Raw genomic sequence first — 26680 nt, forward strand, 5'->3', positions numbered from 1 at the left:
CTTATTACTGGATATCAATATTCTTTCCAATACCTGATCATCTCCTGTACTCTATTAATCCTGCCTCTTCTCTCCTCTCCATCAGCCTTGTATGAGGAAATAAAGAAAAGCACAGAATTTAGGCTGAGTATTTTGCAGGGAGAATGGAGTATAGCGTGTGCGACAGTACTCTGATGTCCCCTTTCTTTCGTTCCTTCCTCCTTTCTCTCCTCCAGTTAAACTTTAATGTGTTTTCCTGCTCAAGTGCTCAGGGAAACTCCTCAGAAATGGCTTTGGTTGCAGAAACACCAGAGAGGTTGTAGTGTGGCTTCTCTCTGTGTGTGTGTGTGTGCGTGTATGTTTGTGTAGCAGAGATGTAAGTGGTTAGTGGCTTTGTATGTTAGTGGTGTGTCACAATATGATGTTGGAGTGGTGTTTACATGAACATGTGAAGCCACTAATACCAAAAGCCCTTTTCTGCCATTTCTCCATCTCCCTCCATCCAGTCTCCTCTACATGCTTAAATAAACACCTTGGAAACACACACACACACACACACACACACACACACACACACACACACACACACACACACACACACACACACACACACACACACACACACACACACACACACACACACACACACACACACACACACACACACACACACACACACACAACCTAACTAATAGCCTGAGAGCTCTCGGGTCCACCCCAGAGGCCTTTGCTCACTGAAGATCGATCAAATTCTCCGGCTGCCGGTGATAACTTCGAAGACACACACGTATGCAGAGCGTCTAACAGCGAGTGCTGTTGGAGAGGGTGGACTGAGACAGTTAAAGGAAAAGAAAGAGAGAGAGTAAGAGGAAAGAGGAGTGCCTCCCTTAGTGGCTGCCATGTGGCTTTAGCCATCTGTTGGCTGAGTCTAAATTAATTAGCTCCACTCAATACTAGTTTGCAAAAGGCCTGTAGTCTAAACCAGCTCACAACACCAGCTCTCCAACTTCTCTTCCTCGTGTTCTTTTACCATCGCTCATAGCTTCCTATCTTCAGTATAGACTCTTACAGCTCACAGTATTTAATAATCCACTGTGATACTAATTTAAATCATGTCAAGTTTAGGAGCAGCAGAAAAAGCTATAGCTAATAGCAGTATAGTCAGAACATTGGCTGTTTGGCGCAAATCAACACAGGCCACTCAAACGGTCCCAGCAATCACATTCGTGGAAATGATAAATGCATTTATATTAAGCTTATCTTGCTTCTCTCTCTCTAACAATCACTGAAAGCACTTGACATGAGTCACATTCACCCATTCATATAGTATATACACACACACATACTGATGCTACATAGGGGCAATTCAGGCTTCAGTGTCTTGCCCAAGGACACACACGATCGAACCACCAACAACCTATCCTGAGTCACAGCCGCCCACACAATGCACCAAACACAATTAGGGAAATCAGTCTTTTAAAAAAGTAAAAAATGAAGAATATTTGTACAAATTGACTTGAACTCTATAAACTCTAAAGCTAAACAACTCGTCCCTCTCTATTCCCTCTATTGTATCCCACTGCATGTTGAGCAGAGAAGTGCCTCTTAAAATTGCATTCATTGAGAATAGGAACTCAGGCCGAAGGCACATTTAGCTCCACAACAGAAAACATAATTTGTCCACCTGGATCAACCTCTGGAGAGAAGAGTTTTTTTGGGGTCAGGTGCTCTGCAAAAAATAAGAGTCAATGAGAAGAATTTGAGGGGTGATGGCAATAGTTACCTTTTTATTGTGTAATAATTCCATTTTAATTTTACATCATCATAACAATATTTAAACCCTATGATGATAAATGATTCTAAATAAGCTTCAAATTGTGTCTCTTATCTTATTGGTTGCAAAGGTTAATGCATTATGAGCACCTGGTGGCTCACCTCATGGAGCGGGGACCCTGTTTACCGAGGCTTGAGTAATTTGCACTGGCCACAGGCTTGACTGTGACTTGCTGCCCTTTGCTGTATGATTTTAATGGTATTTTAAAATTATAAATATTGAATTTTTTCTAAATTGTTTCAATCTAAATAAGCCAGAGTCCTAGGTTGCAGAGTTACATGGAAAATGCATTTTTTTAAACTATTAATAGCATAATGTTCTAACTTCTTTGTGAGTTCTTCATGACGTCACTTATATGACTTAATATAACGGAGATTCATTTTCTGATCAGATATCTTGGAAGATGTGTTTTTGGACCTTATTTTTGTTGACCTTGAACCTGACCTTTGACTGATTAGCTACTTAAGTTGATCATGTGAAGAAAGCCCCCAGGTTTGGTGAAACTCTGTGTTAATCCTGACTAGTTACACAGTAAGGTGCATCTTGCTAAATGTTGCAATCAAATCTGGAATGGCAATCAGTAGGGGGCCCAATAGTCCCCATAAATTCATCCAAGCTGCACCAACTCATAAATATCAGTTTTCTAAACATGCCTGATATTTTATAATTCCATCAAGATCCATGAATTATTCCCTAATGTTGAAAAATGTCCTATCTCGTAATGTTAGAAAAAGGAGAAAATAAGTTCTGGATCTGCCCCCTGATCCAGATCCACATCAAACTTTAATGAGATCTTCCCTGACACATGTACCATCCTTCCACCAAGTTTCATGGAAATCCTTATCGATGTTTTGCGTAAACCTGCTTCAATATAACCAACAAACAAACGGACAGGCGTGAAAACATAACCTCATGGCAGCGGTAATAAAGATTTGAGTTTTAGGGTTTTAATGTCTTAATCTCGCTATAAATTGTGTGTATTATTTTTAAATAAAAGACAAAATGAAATGAATATAGACGTGGCGGCGTAAAATTATCTCATGGATCTGGCGCCTGGCACCGTAGTTTGAAACCCTTAAAGGCCATTGTTTCCTCTAATAATCTATCATGACACTAAATTATGGTGTTAAGTTGAATTTCCAATTCAGACAGACACAAACCCACACCACAAAAAAAATCTCAGCGTTGACACTAAGAGGAACAAAACCTCATGTTATCCCTAAAGACACACCCTTCCCTCACCCTTCACCCTCCCCTCTCTCCCTCTCTCTGCCCACTTATCCCACTTTTGCCTCTCATCCTTGGGGAGTGCTCTGTGCCACCACAGAGACGACAGATGGGGCTCAACATCATCCAGAGAGTGAGAGAGATGGAGAGAGAATAGAGGGAGGTTGCATTCATTATTTACATCACTTGGTATTGGAATATTAATGTTAAAAGCAATCGGGTAACCCTTCATTAAATTAACTGGAGATGCAAGGGTAGAGAGGAGAGGGTGAGGTGGAAGGATGGAGAGCAAGGGAGGGAGGGAGGGAGAGAGGGAGGGAGGGAGGGAGGGAGAGACAGTGGGAGAGCAGCACACTGTTAAATGGGCCCTAAAATTAGTGGAGCAAAAACACATCCATTAAGAAAGCTTGCATCTCTCTCTCTTCCCTCCCTTCCTCCACTCAAACTTGTCTCTCCTCTTTTCTGCATCCCCTGCCTTCTTTTCAACACCTCACACAAAAATCACTGCTTTACCCACAAGCTCGGAACCTCTTTGAGAAATATGCATTTTTGCTGTGTCCCTCCTAAGTGCCTGTTCAAACTTTGAACATGCTTATGGTGGCAGAATGTGTCTTTGGTCCCCGCGTGCATCTCTCTGGAGAGTAACCCTTCTCTCTTTCAATCTCTCTATCACTTTCTCCCCAGCAACTGTGGTTTTTCTTTATGCTGTATCTCTCTCATTACTTTATCTTATCCTTGTACTTGCTACCTCTCTATTGCATTCCTAATCTATCTCTCATTCGCATTTTCTCCCAATCAGCGAACCTCATCGTTACACGTAGACTCTGGATATGTATACTCATAGATATAATGCAATCCCTATTCCCTTAACCTAATCTTAGCCTAACCCTAACCCTAACCTACACCTTATTTGAATCCTAACCCTAAAACCAAGTCTTACACCTCAAAAAGCATCTTCTACCCACAGGAACCTCACACGTCCCCATAGCCTGGTGTGTATACCCCCCCTACACACACACACACACACACACACACACACACACCACACACACTGGCAGTGGCAGAATGGTTCTCTCCTGCACAGCAACACATTGCGTATATGCAGAGCCACTCTCCCTATTAGTGGAACACTGCTACGCGCTGTTGACTTCTGGAGAGGAAAACATACAGTCATGTCCACTGGTTATCAACTGATGCCACAATTACCCACCCCTCCACCTGCCACTCGGCCCTTCACAGAGCGTGTGCGCGGTGTGCATAATAGGTAGGTGGCTTTCGTATATGAAAGTATAATGACACCTAAGGAATTGATGTAATTGTAAAAAAATAGGTCGATTCCGATTGGTGGGTGGGAAGATCAAAAATGGAAACCGAGGCTTCCATATGCAAAGGAGGTCTGAGTGACTCTTGTGAGGTCTTAAATTCACAGAACAAATCACTCAGAGATGATTCACCTGGTTAGTGTATGTCCAGATAAGATAATAAGATATTTCCATCTATTCTTTCCTGTCTTTTTCAAGCACATCTACATCATTCCATCCATTCACCCATTCCTCCATTCCTCCACAAAAGTGTCAAAAACCTATATTATGTAAACCTATATTCCTGTTCAGGATCAAAACAGACTGCAGGATATTGCACCATGCACTGAGACATGAGCAGTACCATGGGCACAAGGAAGGAGTGTGTACTGATAGTAAAACATAAATAACTGATATCTGACACAGCGCGCACCTGAGCATTTATGATGTTTCAAATAATGACAATATCAGTGAAGCGATCGATGGAACTGAAACAGTCCATGAAAACAAGCCTGTATGCCTGAAAATATCAAAACCTAGAGACTCGGAATGTCAAAAAATCTGTAAATAGACCTTACACTTTACAGTACAAGCCATAGACTTGGGGTGCCAGGAATCAAACCACAGACATTCTTGTTAGTAGATGACCCTCTCTACCTCCTGAGCCACAGACGCCTGTTTAGCAGTTTCAAAAACAGGCTTAGCAAACCAAAAAGTAGCTCATCGGGATAGCTGTCTTATAGCTGCATTAATGGCACAGAATGGAGAAGTCAGTAGTAACTTTTTTTGAGTTAATCTGTGTGCAAACAGTTGATAACAGACCCAGAAGACACAGAGTGACATGAACTTCACACTGGAGTTTCTGACCACCTATTGCAAGTGGAATATTTACCTTATTTTACAGCCTTTCAGCTTTGGGTTTGTCTGCTGCTCAGAAAACATATCCTATGTTTTTCATATGCTCAACTTTCTGTATCAGCCACTGGTGTATTTTGTCTCTCTGTTAATTCGACAGAGCAAATGCATTGTTTGTCTGAGTTTATTGCTGAATGTATCACACATTAACCCTCTGACTACTGACCACCCACTCCTATGTTAAAGGTACTTGTTGGTTAGTGTGTTGTCTCACTGGTTGGAGCACTGCTCTGGGTTAGCGCACGTATTGGCTTGGCTGGAGATGAGCAGAAAGACAGCGCCACAGGTTATTTAATTATTTCCTTAAATTTTGCATTTAGGATTTGTATCTAAGGAAATGCTGACTTCATCCTCACCCGACAGTAACGATCCAAAGTAAAGTTTTATTGCCATCAACAATGCTGCTGTGTCCCACTCCCACCATAGCCCTCTAGAATGACTTCAAGCGAGACAGAGATCAGGTGACAAAGGCTAAGTAAGACAAAAACAAAAATAAAAACTCAGTAGACCACTGAGAGAGAAAACTGCTGTACTCAAAGAGACACAAAGGTTTGGAGCCACGAAAAGTCCAGACATACTTTGAGAGACACAGATAACATTGAATCCACCATACTGCAAATATAAGCATATTTTTTCTTCCTGTGACAAAACATCACATGCCGATACATAATCTATTAAAGCTCTTACAACATTAAAGTTGGTCCATGACAATATAGCCCACCAAAGGTGATTGATCCTCATCTGTCCGTATAACACCCTCACCTGGATGACATATTAGCTCATTACTGTATAACGCTCCACGTTTGTTTGAAGGTGTCAGAAATAAGGGGGATGAGAGTGAAAGAAAGAAGTGGAGATAGGGGAGCAAAGGAATAAATACCCGTCTGTTTTCCCCTCAGCAGAAATAAACAAGGCATTCACTTGTCAGCCTGCAAGGGAAGGGCACACTGTGTATGCAGTGGAGAAAAGACACACACACACACACACACAAATGGCAAATCTGGAGATGGGTGCTGTTGGTGAGTGGGGGTGCTTAAAGAGGAAGACAAGTCAAAAAATATCTATGTATATTCTTGGCACTGTCAACACATGAAATGTAGACCTTCTTTTTCATGGCTGTGAGCCTAAATTACACTAGGTACAGTATATCCATCCATCCATCCATCCATTATCTATGCCTCTTCTTCTTTGAGGGTTCCAGCTGACATCGGGAGAGGTGGGGTACACCCTGGATAGGTCCCCAGTGCATCGCAGGGCCAACATGTATGAGACAAACAACCATTCACTCTCACATTCACACCTATGGTCTATTTCACCTTTGTTAGACTTTGGACTGTGGCAGGAAGACCTGCAGAAACCCCACACAGACTCCACACAGAAAGACCCCAAACAAGTTGGGCGTCGAACCATGGTGGAACCTGTCCAGATATTTTTCATCTGGCCATGTAAGAAATATCAAATCAAAGTAGTCATGTGTGTGAGATTTAAAAAAAAGACCAAAACAGCAGTGTTAGCGCAGGAGTGAAGAACCTCTGACATGCAGGCCACATACGTGCCATGACGAGACAATTCATAGAGTAATATGTCCCTCAGTGTGGCCCCTTCTGGCTCTATGCCTGTCAGGTCACAGTCAGGGTAAAGGAAACACACATAGCTGTTCCTATTGGTGGGGGAAGTGGCGCTGTGCCACCGTTTTTAAAGCGGCCAAAGAATAAGGGATTTCCGGTAGTGTAGCTTTAGCCAGAGCTCGCTTAAATGTCACCAATTTACAGTGGAAAGTCCCACAAGTTAGTAGCATACAGCTGTTAAAATATGCAGATGCAGAATCACAAAGTGTTTCACATCAATACAAAATACACAAATAAAGAAGGGACAAAATAAAATGCATTTTCAATAACATATGAAGGATGATAGAAAATTTGAAATAGACCTTGAAAGAAGAAATCTGTACTTGTGCTTCTATCGTCTATCTTTGTAAAGACTGGTTTGAGTTATAGATCTGATAGATAAGCAGGCCTTTTGGCCCGTCCTCAAAACTTCAAAGGTGTATTGGACTGTTAGGACTTTGTTCTAAAGGATCAGATTAGAATTTGGGGGAAAGAAAAATCTCACCATAAAACAATTGTTTGGCACTGTCATCAGGTTTTAAATCTAAATGATGAAAAAAAAAAATCTAGCTTGGTAACTCCTGAAGTTAAACATGATTGATGAGGAAACAATTAGGCCTATATAGTGTAGGTGACCTTTTGGCCGGTCCTCACTTTGTGACCCACCTTTAATGGACTGTTTGGGGGTTAAGACTTGGTTTTAGGGTTAGGGTTAGAATACGGTTTAGTTTTAGGGTTAGGGTTAGGCATTTAGTTTGGATGGTTAGGGTAAGGGTAAGGGTCTAGTGAATGCATTATTCCAATGAGTGTCCTCACTAAGATAGAAGTACAAACGTGTGTGTGTGTGTGTGCGTGCTAGGCCAACTCCAGAGAGAATATATCAAGGCGAGAATGACTTCAACTGAAATGTATATGAGATTCAAATTCCATTCTCTTTTTCCTCCATACTCTTTCTACCCACTCTCATGTCCTCCCCTTCCTTTGTCTTCTGGGAGCTTTAGTCAGCTAAGCTCAGATGTAAAAAAGATTTTCTTCTCTCCGTGTCTTTCTCTCACATACGCAGACACACAAACACAAAAACAAACAAACACATTTTAGTCAAAGGGCAGGTGGATGTGGGTGTGACTAGTGGTCAAATAAAAAAGTGAGTCAGGTTTCTATTTCGACACAGCTGAGGAGAGGAAGCTTCCTGTCAGCCACGGCAGCGTGTTACCTTACTTCACATGATTATGGATCCTCATAATTTTGGGGTTACAGCACAGCCCGTTTAAAGCACTACAACATTTGCTAATTGTGCCTATTTACATTCTTGACAAGAGTTAGATGGGGAGATTGAAACCTCCCATATATGTCCATTAAATTATGAAGCTACCAACAACAACTGATTTGCCTAAGAATGAAAACACGGAATCTGTCCAACAACATCATGTTTTACCAGCACCTCTACCCTCAATTTCTTAGAGATGCAAAAAAAGATGTGTTATGTTTAAGGGGTTATGAGTATTTCTTGGTTATGAGTCCTGGGTGTCATGTCATCACCATGAAATGAGTGGAGAAACCTTCTGTGAAAATACTGGATATAAATCCAACAATAGTCTGCTTAGACCAAATCCAAATATAACTTATTCCTCTGTGAAAACTATTAAAAACACATCAGTGAGTCACACAGTCCACTCACTGGACGCCATGTTCCCTGATTAACATGAACACTGGCACTGCAGCTACTTTCATTCCATACTACAAATATAACCCTGCTACAATGAGAACTCATAAATCTGTGGCAATCACATACAAGTGGGCCTGTGAAAATATTTAGATATTTGAAAGTACAAATTATCAAATAATTTTTAAAGATGTGCATCTTTGGTGAATGAATGTACCTGGAGATGACAGCAGTAAAAAGGCTATGAAATTCACACACAATAGCAGACAAACTTTGAGAATTTAAATTTATGGATAGATTAAGCGTAAAAAATATGTAACTTCGGCCACTAGTGGTCTCAAAATCAAAACAATAACAAAACACCTTGAAGTAGCGTGGGATCATGGGAGTTGTTGTCTTTACAACCTTGAGCCGTAGGCTTGTTGAGTCACTTGTTCTACTGTGTGTTTGCACATTGCTGGGAGAGCTTCAGTGACAAAACGAGTGGCAAAAGAATAATCAGGATCCATTACAAGTTACCAATACAAACAGTGGAAGGAAAAAGCAGCCTACTAGCTAACTGGCTAGCTGTGTGTTTTTCCTTCAACATACATCATTTGCCCCAGAAGTCAGAGCAGAGACCGGGAAAAGTGGATATGACGCAATTAAAAGGCGACCAAATACAATTGTGGATTTCTCTGGATTCGACCACTGTTGGAAACATTTTGAATGATTTGAGTGCAAACCTCATCAAAATATACAACATCGATCTCCTCCTTTTTAATGAAAGATTGTTACATGTTACATCATTAAATGTGTGTTGAGGAGTGATATTCATGCACATGAAGCACAGAATGTAAAGAGTGAGCCAATCGCTCAGAGAGGGTTGACTAAGAAGGAGAGGAGAAAGGTGGAGAATTCCTCCCAAGATATGTTTAAAACTCACATTGCTGTTTTCAAACATGTCTCCAGTGAGACAGAGTGAGAGGAACAGAAAACTTGCATTGCCCTGGGCATTGTAAAACAATGGCTATGCTATGCACATCAACAAAACAGACGGGAAGAAAAAAACAAAACAGACTGCACTTTCAAAATACCGTACAGAAAGTGAGAGCTGAGCGGAAAAAATAAGTAGGTGAGGGAAGAATAGGAAGAGGGCAGGCACGCTGGAAATAGCAGAAAAGGGAAGGAAAAATAATGATGCAAAACAAGAAGTGGTCAGGTGGGTCTGATAAGTGCTTGAGAGGAATAAATGTCAAGTCAAGCAGCACGAGAACCTTCGGAGGCGGCGGTAAAGGAGAGAGTGAGAGTGCATTTGTGATGCAAACAAAACCAAATTAGGGAACATGAAGGACAAATCTGAAACTGTCTATTATGGATACAAGCTGCTTGCATCATTTTGATGCAGTGCCAGCATAGAAACATAATGAAAAAATAAAAACTGAGTGGCAAAATAACCTTTACACGTGTTATACTCCACTGGCTCCTATGAACTATTGATGTGTGTGTGTGTGGGGAAATGTCTGTGTGTTGTGTGTGCTGATATGCCGGCATATGTCTTGTGGGAGTCCTCAGGGCATCTTATACATCCCTGAGAGCCCATTGATTAGCTATTAATAAAGCATAGAGATACCATTGCTCACAGGGGAGGTCAGTGAGGGCTCACACACACACACACGCACACACACACACACACATTATCATAGGTCACTTCTGGGGACATACAGGTTTCCATTCACTTCTAGGAGATTTACTCTTAACCCTAAACTTAACCTAACACTAAAAATCACTTCTTTCTCCAATTGGGATCATGTTTTTTGTCCTAAATTGACTGGTCTTTAGCCTTAAAGGTGATGTAAGCGACTTTAATCCAATACACACTTTTGTCAAATTCTGCTCATATCTCCTTGCAGTCTTCGAGCTGTATACGTGCTGTGTGTATGATGGAAAAAGATACGGTTTAAATACACAGGCCTAATTTTTTATTTTATTAATTCTGTGGGAAACACAGTAATGTAATCAATCCTCTGCTTTCTACTATTGAGGGATGGGAGGACGTCCAGAAAAAGTGGTCTCAGATAACGTATACCGCCACAACTGTTTTAGAAAGTAACAAATACTGTTAGCCACTGGAAATGCCTTTCAATCACTACCGCTATCTCCCAGGAAGTTATACCCACGATCATTTTCACAGTAGCTTTCCAAATGCTAAGTACTGAAGCACCACAGACAGCGAAATAACTTAAAGACCCGCGTAAGCATCGGTGAGGTGTTTGGTTCACCTTGACAATTTTCCTTGTGCATGAATGTGGGGGGTGGAGCTTCTAAGAGACCGATGAAGGGAGGGGTGTATTTGTTTTGGTCTTGAGTTTAAATATCAACACCCTGAATCACTTGCCCCACCTCTAAATTTGTCCCCAAAAGTAGCCTATGACAGACACGATCACGTCTCCACAAAGACACACGAAGGTTTAGATTGAGTGAGGTGGGGGTGTGAAAGCAGAATTGGGTAACTGTAGGAAAAACTGCCTCAGAAATTCATTTAAATAAATGGACAAGTGGAAAATGGGGAGAGGAAAAATTAAGTAGGACTCAAATAAAAAGGGGAGCGCAGGTAATTTGTGCCAATCTGTTTCACCTGTCATCAGCTCACTTCCCTACTGAGTTATTCTACTTCCATCCCTCTGTCCTTCCTTCACTTTGAGGCTCCCTATCTTTCCCTTGCCGTGTCTGCCTGTGTCCATTGTGCGCTGCGTGTCAGAGCTCTGTTGGCTGTCTCCATCCTGTCTTTGATTAGCTGTGATCTATGGACCCGATGAAAGAAATGAATAAGGAAAAGTGGGTGAAAGATGGACAAAGAGAGGTAAGAGGCGGAGCACCGGCGGCTGATGGATATGAATGTGGTCGGATAAGGAAACATCCCAGAGAGAGAAGAAGTGAGAGCGAGGGAGAGAGCGAAGGGAGAGAGAGACTGATGCATTTGCATCTCTCATTCGGTTTTATTTGCTGCAGTTTTCATCCATTTTGTTCCTGTTTCCTCACCCCACTTCCTTTTCCCCCTCCTTCTCCTCCTTTCTTTCCGTCTCTCCTCGGCTCCCCTCCATTCTTCCCTAGCATGTACTGTACATCTTCAGGTCACGGGTCATTAAGTCGGCTCCAGAGGGGATGTGTTGGAACAGGATATCTCTCATATTACCCTGCCCCCACCACGCCACTAAAACACAAATATTCACAAACACATGCATGGCTGCGACCACACTCACACACACAGACGCTCCAGTCTCTTTCTTTCTCTCTGTTTATTAGTCAAAGGTTTCGACCTGTTGGTCAACCTCTGAGCATGGAATGATAAAATCATAGTCCTCAGATTCAACATTTGCTTGACATTGCATTGTCTGCAGTGCTCCTTGTCGACAGTTAAATATGTGTGTGTTGTAGGTATCAATTAATCTGCAGGGTTTTTTAAACAAATATTTGATGAACAAAAATTCATCACAATTTACCAAAGCTTCATATGAAGCTTTCATAATGTTTTGTTTTAATTTTCTTACATATAAAGTATATGAAAGACAAAAGTATGGAGGACAGTTTATCTGTATCAACTGACTGAAAGCTAGAGCTATTTTAATTTTGATTTCACAAAACAAATTCCCATTTCAGCTTGAGCACACGTGACAAACAGTGTCAGACTCTAACAGATGCATTGCTGCAAATTCACACACGCACACAAATCAATGCGCACACATACAAAAGTGCACACACACACACACACACACACACACACACACACACACACACACACACACACACACACCTCATGGATGCTGTGCACTGTCAAACAATATTAGATTGCAAGGCGGTGTCAGTGGGATAATTAGAATAACACATCCACTGTATTCTTCATTATGTGTGTCATCTTCACTTACTGGCTCTGCTTCCTCGCTGGCAACACCCCCCGCCCCCCCTGCACGCACCCACCTCTGACACACAGACTCAATCCTACCCCGCCCTACAAGTGACGTGCTTTTTTAGGCAAGTCATGATCCCCATTAGTGATGGCCTCAAGTATAGATCTGATTGTCTGAACCCCCGTCATGTATTTTCCCTAATTAGTTCCTAGGGCTGGGGGGGAGGAGGGGGAGGACTGAGCAGTGATACACAAAGTTGAGGCACAGCCTCAGCATTTGAGGAAGTGGGTGTTGGCGAGGAGATCACGGTGGGTGATGAGTAATGCTCTGACGTTGGTTCCGCATTTGGCAAAATATCTGACGGCGATTCTGTCTGCTGGCATGTACTGACAATACTATTGTAAGTGTACATGCAGGAGGAAACGACGAGGCACGTATCCATTCGCTTTGAGGTGCTGACGCACTGCCGCGCTGCAAACACAGCAGGCAAAGCTCTTATGCACAAATCACAGAGAAAATACAGTATTAAAAAAGAAAAATGAAATCAATCAAAAGCGTGTGGTCAGAAACAAAACAGAAGCACAGACTCAACTTCGCATGCGTGCACTCGCGCACCTTGGCCGCATGTGGTTAATGAATAACTAACTAGCAGAGAGGAAAGGGAGCCATCTTCTCTGAGTAAGGCCAAATGAATTCGCTGAAGCACTATGCAAATGTTCCCTGGGCTAACGAGACTGCCTGCATGATTGGAGTGCCATTGAAATTCTCCTCGTGCACAGCCTTCTCTCACTTTCTACCTCCCTTCCTTCTTCAATATCCCTCCATCTCTCCCGCCATTTCAATCTCTACACAGAACATCCATGTTCCTGTGCATGTGCATATGCAGTGTCTGTCTGCCAGTCTGTCATATACGTGGATATTTGTGTCTCAGGGGACCTTGAAAGCTACAAATCATCAACACTCAAATCGTCCACACAAATAAACATTGCGGCCCTATCAGTGCCTGGACAGCAGTGAATGCCCCTGTGTCTTACTCTCTGTCTGTATCTGTCTCACTAACACACACACACTAACACACACACACACACACACACACACACACACACACACACACACACACACACACACACACACACACACACACACACACACACACACACACACACACACACACACACACACACACAGAGAGCGGTCCGCTCAAACAGAGCGAGCTCAGAGTCGCTCTGCACCTGTTCTCTCTGTAAAACATCCAAACACGAGTGCTGAATAAATAACCCAACCTAACACGCATCACTGCCAGGTTCACACACACTCGCACAAACCACAGCCCATAAACACACATCAATAAGTAAACACCACCCATTTCCCCTGCACGGCCACCCCCTGCCCCCCTCTCTCACTCGAGGTACAACCTGCCCCCGTCCCAAAGACAAACACACATTGATGCGCATGATGTGTGTAATGGTTAATGGTCAAATACTACCAGAGATGAATAAAAAACTCGAAAGGAGAAAGAGAGATGGAGGAGAGAGTGTAGGTGGGGGGGCATTAAGCACTTGTCAGATGCATCTTTAATGGCAGGACACAGCGGCTTTAGAGCCCCATGGCCTCCTCTTCCTCCCTGGGGTGCTGGGGACAGCAAGAAAGCCACGCAGACACACCTCTCTCTTTGTCCATCTGCCCATCCTCTCACATGTCCTCATATACCTACCCACCTCATTCCATCATCCTCTCCATCCTATGCCCACTTTGCCATCTGCATAATTCAGCATGTCATGCTTTTGCGCCACTTTGTCTTTCTTTTTCTGCCTATTCTGCCATTTTTTGGGGGGGCCTGTCCGTTGTTCACTTTCAGGTTTGATGGAGCGGAAGGAAAAAGACGATGCTTTGTCACTTCACCGTCGCCTAATAAGTGCCTCCAGAAAAGGAGGCTGAGAGAGGGATGAAGTTAAGAGAAGAGTGGATAAACAGAGGGGTCTGGCGAGAGTGTAGGGCCTCTGCAGAGTGGCGACAAAATGGAGACTGGGACAGAAGCTGCAGCAGCTGTGGTGACGCTACACTTCACAGAGAGAGAGAGAGGGAGAGAGGGAGAGAGAAAGAGAAAGGGAGGCAGTGTGTGTGAAAGAGAAAGGGGGATTAAACAAGCTCAGTCAATGAATTCAAAAATAAGGACGTCACACGTTTTCCACTCCCTCTTTTCCCTTAAGTCTCACCATATGAACTAATCAATGACTCAATTAATAGATCATTTATCAATAAATCCATCCATCTATCACTTTGTATCATTCTAATGTATTGTTCTCCGATTGCTGAAGCCCCTTCATGTGATGAAGCAGAGGATTGTGAGTCATCCACTGTCCGTCCATAGAAACTTTTTACAAAGTTATGACTAGAATTGTTGTAATAATCTATTTTTATTGTTTTATTAAAATGTAAATAATATTATAATAATGTCAATGTTTTCCTTAACATGTAATGCAGCATGACATTCAGTCGTAACCAGTTTATTATCTTTAACCACAGCATGTTATGTGAATCACAGCAGTATTGTTTGTGTCTATGGAATCCAAGAAAAAAACATAACGTGCAATTAACAGCGGAGAACCAATTTTTCATTCATGTCAAGCTGAGACAAAATTAGACACAATGTAAAGCAACCATAAGGAGATATTGATCGATGCATAACATCGATGTATCTGCAATAGCATCATCAGCCATTTATTGGTGTTGCATTCGCAAATGCACAAAGTGTAACCAAAACACACACACCATGAAATTGTACATGAACTTATAAAACTGCAATCAAATAAAGAAGGATAGAAAGATGCAGCTATGTCCTCTGTGTGTGTGTCTATTTGTGTGTGCGTTTGTGTGTGTGTGTGTGTGTGTGTGTGTGTGTGTGTGTGTGTGTGTGTGTGTGTGTGTGTGTGTGTGTGTGTGTGTGTGTGTGTGTGTGAGTTGAGCCGTGCTGATGCACTAATAAAAATCAGGCAGCGATGCATCCTCACACCTTCCTCATTCCGCCCGCCGGTTCGCACCCGTTACCATGGTGACCAGATAAAACTCACACTGTTTTAAGCTCCAGCTGGAGGAGGAGATGGATACTAACAAAGTGACATGCACACACATGCACGCAAACACACACACACAGCCATGAACACACACAGATGAAGTTCCTTCATACACATCCGTCAGCAGAGCATCCTCTTTCAGTTCCCTAACTGACAAGCAAACAAATGCTAATTCTCTAACCGACAGCAACACCAGCAAACCATCAATTAGAGGGAGAGACATGGCGAGATAGAGAGATAGCAGGAGAAGGGGAGGTATGACATGGGAGTAGAAACCAGGAGAGCCAGTCAAAACACAAAGCTCTCCTCTGTTTGACTGTCTGTCTCTCTCCCCGTCTAACCCCCCCTACTGTCGCTCCTTGAACGGGCCTCAACGCAAACAGATCTGGCTGTCAAATAGTGACACGACACCCAGGCGGGGTCGTCTCGCAGCGAGGCCAGCTGTCAGCAAACACCCTCCTGCCTCTTCATCAAAGCCCATTCAAACTCAGCTTTATTGACCAACACGGCCGTCGGTATGACATGTGTCATCCTGTCAAGCCAATACCTTGGCATGCACTGTCCCTAATAAATGGAGAACCACTAGAGCATCTCGAGTGCTGTCGAAAGAGAAGGGAGCAGTGCATGCCACCAGCAGCTGATAGGTAAAGTGGTTGGATGGATGGATGAATAGGTGGATGAAGTGTGTGGAGTTTAGTGTGGTGGGAGGGGATGGACACGTGCACTCTGCAGTCTGCGTGTATATGTCTAAGTGAGGCCATGGTTCTGACACAGGCCACCAGTCTGTACCAGGGAGGGAAAGAGATGAGAGGAGGCTTGGAGCCAAAGACGGATGGAAAGAAGAGGAGCACTGTGTAACTAATAAGACCTATTCATCAGCACTGCGGAGAGGAAAGAGAGAGAGAAAACAGAGAGCGAGCGAGATGATGAAAAAAGCTCTCAAACGTTTTCAAATGCAAATCCAGACGTTGTTGTGCAATTAATGGTATCAGCGAATAACCTGACGATTATTTAATTCATTAATCCATTTATTGTATCTTTAAAATATCACAAAGTAGTAAATAATACCAGAGGTTTGTGTTCCTGTAAACCCCAAAATAGTTTGTTTACAACTGCAGATGTTTCTGTACCATTGTCTTCACAAAGGCGATTCCAATACCTGAACTTATTGTATTAGCCGATACAGAGTACTGATCCCATATCAGTGCATTTAAAATAATAAAAACGTATTTTATATGCTACTAACCAACCCTGTATGGAAGTGATGATCGTTATCATTGTCGTAAGACCTGGCTCAGGTTATTGACAAACAATTAAATTCAGAGATAGGATGCCATAGAACTTCTTTTATTATCTAAATAACTGAAGAAAACACACATAAACAAATCTAGAAAACTATTACTTCCTCTTAACAACTGTTTAAGTGCGGCCTCAGTTTATAAAAATAAAAGACCTTTTAAGTTTTAAACTTTACAGTAACAGTGTAAAATGGTGCAAAAGCAACTGCAAAACTGAATAAATCTAGGAATAAATAACAACTAGTGCCACCCCTTGAAACTTGGAACTTTTCAGTGTGAAATGTTATCAAATTGCTGAAATTGGTTTACGCTACACTACGGGAAATCACTCCTTTTTTCACCACTCTGACAACAGTGGCAGCAAAGCACAACTGCTCATCAAAATGATCCAAATGTAAACTTTTCAAATCTTTACCGTATTCTTACATAAAATGATTAGTAAGCATATTCTGTAAACAAACTATGTTGTATTATAGTCACAGGGTAAAAATCGTAAAGCTTTTTTGTATTAAAGCTCATCATAAACTGATTAGCTTAGCCACAGAAAGCTACTCATGTGAACACGTGTGTGCGCTCACTCTAACACACACGCTAGTTCATATGTGCATGTTTTACCCAACATGTCCATCAGCTGATCAATAACATACTCCCACTGAGCTCTTACCACATAGCCATGATACAGTGGCTTGTACACACACACACACACACACACACACACACACACACACACACACACACACACTGATGCACAGAGCTATCAGTCAAACAGACTGGCCCGGTCTCACCACTCTCGCACTGAGGGATCCGTGACAAGAGAGAGGGGAATCCAACAGCAAGCTTTATCGATCCAGACTGGAAACCCCCCTCAGGCCACACACATACACAACCACGCACGTATGCACGCACGCACACACACACATGCACAAACACTACAGCTGTGCTGGATCAATGAGTGCTCCCGTGTGAAGGACAGAGCCATACAAAGGCACACAAATGCAGACGCACGCACACTATTGAGAGAGATGAAAGGGCTGCTCGGTATCAGAGAGCGAGATAAGGGGCAGAGGGCGCAGTACGTATCATCTGACCTAAACAGTCTCATCTGACACCCTGCAATTTGCCATTGCTCCGCGGAGCAAATGTTAACACTGCACAAGCCGGCGCACACACGCACACACACAGACAAGCACAACACACATAAACACCAATACACAGACATGCAGCAGCATGTAGGAGTCTCACTTTCAAACTGATATTATCATTCTTCAGGGAAACAGCGACTGATTTGAAAAGAGGAGAACAGCTCCAGACACAGCAGAGCCCTCAAGGTGTGGCTGCTCTCTTTTGGGCGACTGTGATGAGCAGCTAAACAGATCTATCACTCATCAAATTAGATCCCCCCCAGCCCACCCACACACACACGTGTGTACTTCTATCTTAGTGAGGACACTCATTGACATAAAACAACCCCTTGGCCCTTTCCCTAATCTTAACCATCCAAACTAAATGCCTTATCCTAACCCTAACCTAATTGTAACCCTAACCCTAAAACCAAGTCTTAACCCTCAAACAGTCCATTGAAAAAGTGAGGAACGATCAAAATGTCCTCACTTTTTATGGTCTATGCTTAAAATGGTCCTCACAAAGATAAAAGGTACAGGAACACACACTCACTCACACCACACATGTCTACTAATGTCTGATTTATCCCTGTAACGCAGCTATTAACCACAGTGGTGTCAGTTAGTGAGTGAAGAGCCATGTGCCAGGCAAAGGCCATTTCATCAGACTTGAATGATTGGACCATTTTTTTAAACCTTCCTCCATCTTCTCTCACTGACAAAGCAGGAGACGTCGGTGACACCAATAAATTGATTAGTGTCGATTAAAGGCTGTCAACAAACGGGGCAAATGAGGAGGAAATCTCCATTACGATAAAATTGGAAAGAAAAACACATTTCTTCGAAGACACGGCTCGGGTTATTTGTGGTTTGGGACAAAAACAGGAGACGTTTCTCATTTCTCTCCGGGCAAATGTTGCTGAGTCCACTGAGATATTGGAATGACATTAGATCATTTGCTTTCCAAGTAAAACTCGCATGGTGACGCGAATGGGAGTTTGCAAAGAGAGAACATTTCAGCAAGAGAGGCAGGACGGCAAAAGGACAGTGTCTGAATTTCCTACCTGGGATGATGGAGACAGTATCTTTCTCCCAAGACACCACACTGACGTACTCCTGGACGGCTGAGGGGATGAGGCACTTGAACACAGCAACATTACCCCGCATGGAGCGCTGGTCGGCCACACGGACTGTGTAGGGCTCCCTGAACACTGGTGTGTGGAGGAAAGACATAAAGTTAGTCGATGGAGGGATGTCTGTTTGTTGGATGTTACAGAAAAGGGAAAATAATTCTCAGCAAACTTAGATCTTTAGTTTTGACAAAGTGATTAGAGTGAAAATTACTAACACAAAGCTTTGAGTGATGAAAGTAGAGCTGCAAGTGATGACTACTTTTGATCAAGTCATTGTCTGAGAATAATCAAAAATGTCTATCACAGTTTCCCAGAGCGCAAGTCTTCAAATTGCTTGTTTTGTCAGACCAACAATGCAAAACCCAAAGATATTCATTTGATATTGATGGAAAACATTGAAAAGCATCACATTTTCACATTTATAGAGCTGGAAACTGCTAATGTTTGTACAGTAAAACTTCTCACTTCCTAGAGCTCAAAGAGACACGTTTTATGTTTTATCCAAACAACAGTACACAACCCAAAGATATTCAGATTTTAACAATATTAAAGAAAACATCAAATTGTTACTGGAGCCAACAAATATTTGACCATTTTGCTTATCAATGGTTTTCAAATTTGTTGCCAGCTAATTGATTTGTTGACTCATTATTTCAGCAGCCGAGGTTTCTGCAGCGTTATTAAATTTAAGGTAAAGTTAGGACTTTTTATTGCCATAATGAATGAAAATTAGGACAAATGTCAAGTGCAACAGATATGAAGTAATATCAGAGTCCCAGAATTACTTACTCTTGCCAATAATTGAAGATAAGGTGAAGTTGTGTAATAGAGAAAAACATTTTTAACACATCGCTTAAACTACAGGCAGAGACAGTAGGTATCCATAGAGATCAATTCTGACCGGATGTTTTTTATCAGTTCCACTTTGGTCTTGTTTGTACTTTTATTACAGCACAATAATATTATCGAGAAAGAACTACAACACAGAGACAGTAAAATAATGCATGAATGCAACTAAAACAAAAATAACAAAAATTGAATTGCAACAGAAGTAGCATTAAATTAATGTTAACATAGTTAGGGTAACATATTTAAGACTTTTTAAGGTCTGTAATTCAGATGGACTTTTTTCTTCACTGCACATAGTGACACGTTACAGTTAACATCCTTGGGTCCTGTTTAATCTGTGGTAAAAGCAGGGGCAGGTCTTGTAAACAAACTCGTCTGGTGTTCTGTCCCACCACGTTAGGCCAACGTTTCTCTCTTCAGCCGCAGATTTGACTATGAGAAGGGCCGACTTGGAGCCGCATTGAGGGGGATACGCAGTGAGTGGCCCTCGGCCTTTAAAGAACAACGCCACAGATGCTATGAGACAGCGAGGAGCGGAGGGTTGCTCACGGCCGACGGAACTGTCACATGCAGGCGCCAGGCAGCAAAAAACATACCCCCTGCACATGGCAGGCCGAGCACTAGGCTGCGAGTCTGTGCCAGTGTACAATAGGACGGCGGTGATTAAGACGGGCTTAATGATGAAAACAGTAGCCTGTAGCTAACCAAATTATCTCTCCAGTTAACTCTGTCACATCTAGATTAGTGAGAGATGTGAAATGCTGAATCAGAGCATGAATTTTCATTACATAAATGAAGTAAAGTGAAATGAAATTAATGGATTATTTTGGTGAGGAGGAGAGACAGGAAGTTCCAGGGCAATGTTAGCTGGGCTGAATGAACAGGGAGCTTCAAAACTGGAGCTCCCACTACAGTCGGATTTCGTTTGCATAAAGGGATGTTGCCAAATGTTTCCCCAGTAACTGCGACACGTACAAAAATGTGGCCGCTTGACACGAGCATAAGATGAAAAAAATAAGGAAGACAGTTACAGAAATCAGATGGGGTCTCTAACACAATGCATCAACCAGGCTTCCCTTAGAAATGAGGACAGTAATAGCTTAACAATGTAAAACACACACACACACACACACACACACACACACACACACACACACACACACACACACACACACACACACACACACACACACACACACACACACACACAACACACACAACAGGGAATGGCCCCACCCTCCCGTGTGCTCACTCTCTCCCCCAGCTCTCCAGTGATATAATTAACGCCTAGCCTGAAGGCCAGTTTCCTTGGTCATTAATAATGCTTTATGCCAGCCGCCACTGTCACTGGAACCCAGTGGAACCAAAGCACAGTGTCCTTGTCCAATTGGTGGGAGTCGTTCACCTTAAAGTTCGGGGTTTAATCTCCCCAGTCTTTGTCTGATTCCGTCCATTGCTTTTACATTGTTCTACTTTTTCTGAGCTGGCTAAACCGTGAACCCGTCTTTCTTCTTTGCTGGCTTGTGAAGGACTTAAGATCCGAGTAGAGGCGGGACAATTCCGTCAGAAATTGTCGATATTTATCCTTGGATACCGTATGTGTGACCATGGCCTTTAAACGGGTCGTGGTGCTACTTTGTATCTCAGCTAAATTCATGGCTGCAGTGAGATATCCTCTGGAGAGCACATCACATTGGTCACCTGACGCACAGGCCGCTAATAGGAGCCGAAGCCTCATTTGTAAACACATCAGAGCTAAAGGACAAAATTATTCCGATCAAGTCTTCATTTCAATTCTTCACTTAAACGGCTGCTGCTTCTCATTGATGCCATCTACCTGCAGATCAATAGCCGGGATCGACTGAGTAGCCTCGGCTGTTGTGGCCGAGCCAATTCTCTCAATCATTTATTTACTCTTTGATTGACCCTGCTGCCACTTCTCAATAGCAGGGGGAAATCCCCAGTGCCCACTGAACCTCTCGGAGAGCGCTTAAAATCAGCTTGACAGCTTGTAAATGTTTGGTGCAATGATGACAGTCGTTACACGTCAGTTCAGCGCGGGTTCAAATCCAGTCAAGGTCACGTCAGGTTTGTACATCCCGTGCTTTGACCCCCAAGCTTGTCCTGCACTTGCTATAACCTCCTCTAGCCACTCCTCTCCTCATTAAAACCAGTCAAATAAGCCCTGTGTGGCAACATGCCCCAGTACACAACCATGTAACCGGCTCCAATAAGAGGCAACTGTTGTGATAGCATTGTCATTTAACACACGTTCCTCTTCCAAGATATGAAAGACACAGGGGGAGAAAAAAAACATTACATATTCATTCTCCTAAGCCTGGTGACAGGATGCAAATCGTAACCCAACTGATTTGTGTGTAAATTGCACTCCCCCTCATCGCATGCGCAGCAGAATCATTAGGATGTTACTGATGCCTGACTATATGCAGCCTGGTTGCCTAGGAACGAGCTAAAACATGGGTCTGGTGCACTGGGTGCACTGGGAGGCAAGTCCTGTATCACTGTCGCTTCAATAATTAACGACGGGGAAACCAAATACTGCATTTACTTATTCATAAAGCGAGCGGCAAAAACACAAGAGAAGGAGAAAGAGAGAAGGAGCAAAAATAATGAAAGACACAAATACTGAGTGGATGTAGGTTTCGTTATTGAATGGATTAGAAAAGCAGTTGATTCAAGGAACATACTTATTGTACCAGTAAGGAAATGTCAGAGAAGGGACGAGGAGGGCAGATTGAGGGAAAGGATCTAAGCGCCTGCTGTCTTGGCCCGAGCACACACTGGTTTGTGTGTTTTAGTCGGGACAAAGGGGAGATGAGGTGTCATGGAACAGGTGTCCTCATTTCATTTCATTAAGTTGGTGTAAGGAGGTGTTGGGTGCACCAAACAAAAGGTTTCAGGCAGATCGCTTGCGACAAAGTGATGATGGTGACTAGCTGTGTGTGTGACAAATGTGTGCTTTCATTTTTAGGGTTAAGTCACATACTTGTTAGAGAGGAGAGGAGGAGAGGATAAAATATAGTAAAACCTTATTCCTGAAGCTATAGAAGCTGCCAAACTGCTGGAGGATATGTTACACTAACAAAAAGCTTTGTTTAAGGGCAGGGATGTCAAACTCAAGCACTAAAGGTGTTATTTAAAAAACCCAAACAAAATCCAGGGCCAAACAGGACCTGTACTTATTGAACACTTATTTACCCAATGTGGTGAGTTCTTTTTTATCAAAATAAATGTGTCAAACCAATCTGATTAGAGTGGAAATTGACATGAAAAAAGTCCAGTGCTTCATTCCTTTTTTCCTGTATAACATATTGTATCTTCAGGCCTACTCTGTATCCTTTCAAACTACAAATGGTTTCATGCAATCAAAAAAAATAACTGATTTTCTGATGAAAAATCTATATCAAATGGATCATATATCTTTTTTTTCTTCTATTTACTACTAGACGTAAAACTCAAATGTTCCCATTAAACCAGTATCCTAGTGACAGGGATGTTAAATGGGGAGCAGATACGTTATTATTAGATAATTTGGCAGAGCACATACAGTACGTGTATGTGTACAACGCATGTCATATTTTCACAGATTAAAGAACAAACTACTACATTTGCTAGGTTAGGCTCATTTTGAGGAAAATGTGGGACGAAAAATTTAATGTCACATGATAATGTTATTATTGTTTCGCAAACAAATGTTTAAATATTCAAATGAAAGCTTCCTCTGGGTAATGGACAGTTAGTGTGATACTTTTAAGAAAAAATATCAAGAATTAGGTCGAAGAAAGAGTGAAGCAGATATCAAATAATAATAATAAGTATAATTAAAATAAATATTGATGTAAAACTTAATTTTAAGCGTATACTTGTAGCTATATTAATATACAAAACAGACATTTTTGACCATCTGCACATAGTTCCGGGAAATGGTTAGAATGAGTAATAGAATAAGCAAAAGAAAATTCTTCAGAACGTGTTTTAGATGAATGAATCTTTTTTCCCAATCCTCCAAGCATCAATTGGATTCAATTAAATTCAATATAATGTAAAAATCAAAGAGGGGACTCTTGATGTTTAAGTTCAAGTCACAGTTTTATGTCATTTTTCCTCATAGTTATCTGATAAGTTTAAGGTAACATGGTGCTGATCACATAAAATCTGGATTTTAACTAAATAATTCAAATAATCCATTAAATAATCAAATGGAACTCTATCTATCTATCTATCTATCTATCTATCTATCTATCTATCTATCTATCTATCTATCTATCTATCTATCTATCTATCTATCTATCTATCTCTCAACTCAAGTTTGCTAGTTAACCTGATACACAACAGTAACAGTAACACTCCCAAAATAGTTCTTGTCCCAAAAATAATCATTAGTCAATGTCTGTTTGGATGTCGGTGAAATCTCATTCTGAAAAAAAATGTTATATTTTATAGACCAAAAGTATATATGCACAATAGATCGACAATAGCTGGAGGAAAATGTTCATACAGAAAACTGGATGAGTTGCACTGAGCGAGCCAAACAAAAACATGCAGGGGAAAGAAACGCAGCCCACATAGTGATTTTCATAAATGTAGAGCTATCCAGACAGGTGCTAGTGCTATTATTGGACCGCAATCAGCATGCATGGGAGAGGGTGAGAAAGAGGGGGAGGGATTGAGAGAGATGTGAAGATGTGAAGGGAGAGAGATGGATAGAGAGATAGAGAGATAGAGAGAGAGATTGAGAGAGAGAGAGAAGAGGGAGACGGATGGCGGTGGGGGGTAGGGGGTGTGGCAGATTTTTTGGGGGGTGTCACACTGCGAACTGTCGGCTGTCATCATTCTCCTGTGCCACCTGAGACGGGGCATGCCACACCCTAGTGCTCACGCCTCTGTCGCCCATGGCAACCGCAGGGTTGTGTATGTGTGTGTGAGCATGTGTGTGTGAGCGTGTGTGTGTGAGCATGTGTGTGTGATGTGTAGGGCTCTGGAGGTAATGAGGTGCACACGCATGCACGTGAGCCCTGGTTGTGGAGCTGTGGAGTTGTGGTTGCCTCAGCATTTAATTGATTAATTGTTGTAATTATTTGGGAGGGAAGGTCGGCCCAACACTGAGGCTGGCTGGAAGGTCACTCTCACGCTGGAGGGACTGTCTCCCTCTGGGGACCTCACAGGCCATATGGGTGTGTTTGTGTGTGCGCTGGCGAGGAAAGAATCCAGCAGCATTTTGGAAAATCATTTTGTTCATATATTTGTGTGTGTGTGTGTGGGTAGGGAAGTGCTGACTGTTTCTCCATACAGGATTGATCAACACAGTCAAAATATCTGCCTAGCTATTCCCAAGACCTGAAAATCCACTTTGTTCCTGATTCTGTTCACATCTTTCCATGTCTGTAGCTGACTCTCCAAATTCTTTTTTTTTGCCAAACACCCCGACAAAGAGCTGGCAACTGAACACCGAGAGCCAGCTTGATGAAAATGGCTCCGCGTGTGTGCGTGTGTGTGTGTGTGTGTGTGTGTGTGTGTGTGTGTGTGTGTGTGTGTGTGTGTGTGTGTGTGTGTGTGTGTGTGTGTAGTTAGGGGACTTTCCAGTCCATGGACAGATGGAGAGACTGGGAGACAGGAGGCTTGCTGGCATGAGCTGCGCACAGGCTGGTGTGCATGTTATAGTGTGTGTGTGTGAGTTTGTGTGTGCGTCTGAGTCAGTTCGTGTGCACGCATATGCATGTGAACAGTGCGAACATACATGCGTGCGTGTCTGTCGTATACACGTGTACCCGGTGTGTATCACATTAGGTCATGTGCGTGTGTTTATGATGTGTGTGTGTGTGTGTGTGTGTGTGTGTGTGTGTGTGTGTGTGTGTGTGTGTGTGTGTGTGTGTGTGTGTGTGTGTGTGAGAGAGAGCAGTAACACCTTCTCTCGGTGTGTTCAGCGCCTCTCTCCAGCTTTGACCTTGGCAGTGAGTGCGGACAGGTCACCATGCCAACTGTCTACGTGGCCGTGTGTCTTCCAGAGGATTTTTAATCTGCGGGGTCGAGACGTGGCCCTCCGAGACGCTTCACCCCCACGGAGAGAAGTTGACGGTGTAGTATGCCAATATGACAGCTGTTTGGGTCGCCATATTTACGATATATACACATGCCGGGCCATAGCTAGGTAATACTGTTATATGGTATAAATAGTATATATATTATACAGACATAGTGGAGTGAAATATTTGGGAATGACCAGGAAGTGATTATTTTAGGTTTAACCTTTGTGCTCACACCAACTGTACACATGAAGATCAGTTTACTTGTCTCAAGAAGTACTACTCAGTATCTGTAATAAATCGGTAAAATGTTACACAACTGATGTCATCAGGCCTTAATCATTCCAGGTTTAAAAAGTTGGGATTTCTCAGCCTCAGATGCTCAGATTTTGGCCATTATTTTCAATCTTTTATTTTATTTATTTTTAAAAGGTCCAATGCTAAATTACCGGGCACCTTTAAAGACTGTGCAAGTCTATGAATTAGTTAATACCATTGCAGCAAAATGTGAGGAATCCAGAAAAGGCACTGGTGTCCCACTTTCTTTGTTGTGACACAATTTTAGGCAATCACACATGATGTTTTCTGAGTTGATAAAACTACATTTATACCCACTTTATATGAAGGGTAATATCAATAGAATAAATGTAAATTGGGGTGCTGTGTTGTCTGAAGGGATCAGGTGCCGAAAATGATTAAAAAAATTGTAGATCAGAATAAAGACTGGTAGTCAGACATACGCTGGTAT

The 26680-nt window shown here is 42.4% G+C and overlaps 1 protein-coding gene across 2 annotated transcripts in view; it reads right to left on the reverse strand.

The window, feature by feature from the left end:
• The window catches only part of LOC118106570 (Down syndrome cell adhesion molecule-like protein 1 homolog), a 97710-nt gene that overhangs the window by 61083 nt on the left and 9947 nt on the right, over positions 1-26680 (reverse strand). For both annotated transcript variants that reach the window (XR_004695223.2, XM_035155234.2), the window contains exon 3: positions 18971-19117. Coding sequence is in view for 1 of the 2 variants with exons in the window: in XM_035155234.2 (XP_035011125.1) it covers positions 18971-19117 (147 nt within the window). In the remaining variant the exon portion in view is untranslated. The remainder of the gene's footprint in view (positions 1-18970; positions 19118-26680) is intronic.

Source organism: Hippoglossus stenolepis, chromosome 4 (genome assembly GCF_022539355.2).
Source record: "Hippoglossus stenolepis isolate QCI-W04-F060 chromosome 4, HSTE1.2, whole genome shotgun sequence".
In the NCBI taxonomy this organism is placed as follows: Eukaryota; Metazoa; Chordata; class Actinopteri; order Pleuronectiformes; family Pleuronectidae; genus Hippoglossus; species Hippoglossus stenolepis.